The 4,498-nt window shown below is 38.4% G+C and overlaps 1 protein-coding gene across 1 annotated transcript; it reads left to right on the top strand.

Moving 5' to 3' along the window:
• The first annotated feature begins 2,307 nt into the window (after positions 1-2,307).
• LOC121255216 (cytochrome P450 89A2-like) lies at positions 2,308-3,156 on the top strand. The gene has a single exon (XM_041155495.1). The coding sequence runs from the start codon at positions 2,308-2,310 to the stop codon at positions 3,154-3,156; it is 849 nt and encodes a 282-aa protein (XP_041011429.1).
• Positions 3,157-4,498: the final 1,342 nt, after the last annotated feature.

The raw sequence follows: 4,498 nt of genomic DNA, 5'->3' as shown, positions 1-4,498 counted from the left end.
TTCCTGTTTTAGCTTTAATGTTTGACCTTACTAATTTCGAGAACGAAATTTTTTTAAGGGGGGAGGATGTAACACCCGGTATTTTAGTGTATTTTTATTGAATGATTATTTTTATTAATTCAAAAATTTATTCTCTTGTTTTAAAATTGTTGGATTTTTAGTTTGATTATTTTTATGATTTTTAATTTTGTGAAAATTATTTTGAAGTGTTTTCTTAATATTATTTATTGTTATATATTTAAATTGTTCTTCTTTTTAAATTTATTGATTGTGGGATTTAATTATTTTATTTTCATTGTATCATTACGTTTAAATTATTGTAATTAATTTGCTGCTTTAAAATCATTTTCGTTGAATCATTTTTGTGACCCATGATGTGAAGATTGAACCTCATTTCTTTTCCTCACTTTTCTTTTTCTCTTTTTCTTTCCTCTTTCTTTCCTTTCTTCCGCTATTTTTTCAGGGCGCGACGCACTCCCCCTGCCTCTCTTTCCCATGCGATTTCTCCTTTTCCACCCAGCCACCGCCGCCGCACCGCTGTGACCCACACCGCCCCTCCCGTTCGCTCCCCCACATGCCGGCGACCATTCCCCGTCAATCCCAGCCCCTATCTCGTCGCCATTAGCCTCCACGAACCACCTAAAGCTGCGGCGTTCTCTTCGTTCCAGCGCTGCCGTCGAGCCACCTCCGGCCACCATTTCTTCACTACTTCATCCTCGACCTCCTAGCAACCCAATTGACCAACCCCAGCTCCGATCCGTCACCAGTGAAGCCTATTTATCTCCATCTCCGATTTCGACATTTTTGACCTAAAATCACCTTTTGCGCTGCCACCCATGGCAAACCACCACCACCATTGGCTTCATCGACCTCTCTAAGCCATACACTATCAATTTCGGGTCTTGGTTTGTCTCCGTTCAAAAGTGAGTTTTTGAGACCCACAGCCACAGTGTATTTTACACTGTTTCGTTGCTAAGTCTTCACTTTCTGCACCTCCATGATCCTTCGGAAATCATTATATAGCACTGTAAGTATTTTTTCAAACAACTATCGTGATTTAAATATATTTTTACACTAACCCATATTATTCTGAACTGGTTGGACATGCCGGACTGAGTCTGAGGAGTTCGGAGGTCGGATGGATTGTGGATGAAATTGTGTGTTTGGTTGGTATTGTGAAATGTTGGTTGTTGGTATGGTGTTGTCCATGTACATGGCATATTGCACGCATGATCATGTTTGTAAAAGAAATTGTGTTTTCGTGTACATGCATTCATGTTCATGTGTTTATTGAAAACTGAGTTTTCATATGTTAAAGGATTTTGGTGCGTGTGTATAACGACCCGAAGTCGGGATTGGGTATTATCTCGGTGGAGCTCCTCTGGTCACTCGGGAGCCGAATATATTGAGTGACGTCCCCTAGTTGTCACTGGGTGAAGGCGGGATCGGACGAGATGGTCTCGTGCCAACTCCGTGGACCCTCTGTTGGCGGGGGCTAGAGAATGCTTCGCCACAAACGCGCTGGGCACGGAACTGGGCATCGCTACTGAGCTAGAACGTGCGGATGATCCCTAGGGGAGATCATGGTGCATATGGTTAATGGATTAATGGATTAAAACCCTATTTTCCGGAGAAATAGTGTGTGTTGAATAAAAGGATTTTATGTGATTCATTTTCTGGGAAAAATGAGGTTTTATTGATTTGGGTCATTTTCTAGAAAAATGACGGAGTATTATTTTTGGGACAAAATGAGATTTTGGCGTGTGTTGAAAATATCTATTTTCGGAGAAAATGGTATTTTTGGATCTGATGCATATTTCATCATATGCATGCATGTTAGTTGCACTAATATGTTTTCATCTCGTGATTAGTTGGTTTATACTTACCTACGGTACCATTCTATGGTAACGCAAATTTTGATGCAGAGGAGGATAAGGGTGAGGCTGAGGAGTCGGCTCCTCCCAAGGAGTGATTGGAATCACTTGTATTCTGGTTTGAGACTTGTATATACTTTATTTGAGATGATTGTATAACTTTTTAAAGATGATTTGTTTTTGAATATTTGTATTAAAAATTCTGGTACTTAATAGACTTATTTGTATTATCCGCTGCGTTGTTTATTGTACACTGTTGCATGTACACACACTTGACACTTTCGTTGGGATGCGTGGTCGTGTTGTCATCATCCCGATATCTCGATTTCCGTGTCTCCTTACATGGGGGTCAGGGGCGCCACACTTGCGTGGCGATCAACCCGTTCGTGTGTTCGATCATATCCACCATGCGGTTGTTTTCCTGTTCATTCTCATGGCTTTTGGCGATGTCAACGATAGCACGATTAGAGAAGTTGAACGCATTCAAGCTGAACTTATTTTCAACTACGAGCAGTTCCCTGTGTTCTGCAGCTGGCCCAGGTTGGGAAAGTTGCTGCTCAGAGATCGTTGGAAGAGGTGCTCGAATATCTTGAAGAGTCCGGCTGAAATAATCTTGCCTCTAATCAGAACTCGAAAGAAGTTAAAGCAAGAGGAAAGGAAACAGTCCGAGTTGGTATCATACACAGATACCTTACTGGATATGCAAATGAATGATGATCATGATCAGGAAGCTGGCAAGCTTGAGGAAGCCGGTATACTGAGTTTGTGCTCAGAGTTCATCAATGCCAGCACCGACACAAGCCTAACAACGCTGCAGTGGATCATGGCAAATATAGTGAAGCACCAACATATTCAAGCCAAGCTTTTTGCTGAAATCAAGGCGGTGGTGGGTGAAGGAGCCGAAGAGATTAAGGAGGAAGATGTGGAGAAGATGACATATTTGAAAGCAGTGATTCTCGAGACTCTAAGAATTCACCCTCCAAGTACCTTCTTGGTACCGCATGCAGTCTTAGAAGATGAAGAACTTCTTGGCTACAGAATCTCGAAAGATACGATAGTGAACTTCGTGATATCACTGATGGGGCAGGATCAATTGGAGTTGGAGAATCCAATGGAGTTCAGGCCGGAGTGGTTACTGAATCGCGGAGAAAATGGAGAACCAGATCGAGCGTCTGATGTTACAGCGTACAAGATGATGCTGTTTGGTTCAGGGAGGAGGATCTGTCTGGGGAAAAGATTAGCCCTGCTTAATCTGGAGTATTTTGTTTCAAATTTGGTGTGAAATTTTGAGTGGAAACCAGTGGACGAAGAAGGTGTTGAACCTTTGGATAAGGAGGTGTTATTGACGGTGATGAAGAATCCTCTGCGAGCCCGCGTGTCTCCAAGAATCAAATGAAAGCTTAGGATTGTAGCCATCTAGAATAATAATAATAATAATAATACATGAATAATGCCTATTAATTCGTTTGTTTTGCTAATTTATATGCCTATTAATTCCATGAAATCAAATCAATTTGTAAATTTATTTTTTTATAATCTTTTTGTGTGTGTGTGTATCAATTTCTTTGATAAATTATTATTTCTACATTCTATGCAGAGTACGCATGGTACAATTTTATCAGCATGCCCAATGCATGCATGGCATGATTCCAAGAGCAGTGTTAATGAATGATCTGAATATTCCCATAATCTACGGCTTTAGAATATAAATAACATGATCAGTTCAATAATAACATGATCTAGCTAGGACACATGTATTATTTTTTCAAAGCAATATTATATCATATATAGCAAATTAAATCAGCAAATGAAGTGAAATCCTCAAGAATTGTGCATGCATTTGTACATATATATAGAATCAGGCCAAGATGCAGATAGCATATGATTCACTCTTGTCATTGGTTTGTTTATCATTATCATTCCCAAGTTTCAAACAAAATCCGGCCTATTGATCAGGTATGTTTTGGAGTCGAATTCATGGAATATAACTAGTTTCGGTGTCAAATGGCAATTCAGTGTGATAAATGTGTCTGATTTTTTTGATTTGGCACACATCCATATACATATTACACAAAAGTAATTTTACAAGCTGATGTGATTTTATGTAGTCTGTTAGATCTACTTTATAATAAAAATAACTTTACAATCTGATGAACTACATCATGTCACATCAGTTTATGAGATTATTTTTATATAATCTATTAGTGACTAGAATATTTTTCAATTTTTAATTTGGTTTAAGTAGGCTTATGGAAGATGGTGACCTCAAATATGAAAACACACTAATTAAAATAAATAATTTTTTAAGAAAAGTAAATTTTATTAACAAAATTGAAAATTTCTTATTAGCAAACATTTCTTAGTTGAAATAGTGTGACAGACAAAAAGAAAGATAAAAAGCCACCCAAGCCTTGTATATTGATTTTTCCGACTCAGGGTATGATACACATTAGTCATTTTGGACATGTCGTTATATCTGATATTTCCATATAGTTAATGTGTTATTTATTTGTGTATTATAGGGATATTATAGTCTAGGAAATCCATACTACCTGTTATTCTTGATTCCTCCAAATACATATCCAAATCCATATATGTATGCTTGGGGTAACTAGGTAGATTTC

The sequence above is a fragment of the Juglans microcarpa x Juglans regia genome, chromosome 3D (assembly GCF_004785595.1).
Source record: "Juglans microcarpa x Juglans regia isolate MS1-56 chromosome 3D, Jm3101_v1.0, whole genome shotgun sequence".
Lineage (NCBI taxonomy): Eukaryota > Viridiplantae > Streptophyta > Magnoliopsida > Fagales > Juglandaceae > Juglans > Juglans microcarpa x Juglans regia.
This window is presented reverse-complemented; position numbering and strand designations above follow the sequence as displayed.

Bases quoted from the DNA above. Each gene is read 5' to 3' on its own strand.
- LOC121255216 (XM_041155495.1), top strand. From the start codon at position 2,308: ATGGCTTTTGGCGATGTCAACGATAGCACGATTAGAGAAGTTGAACGC.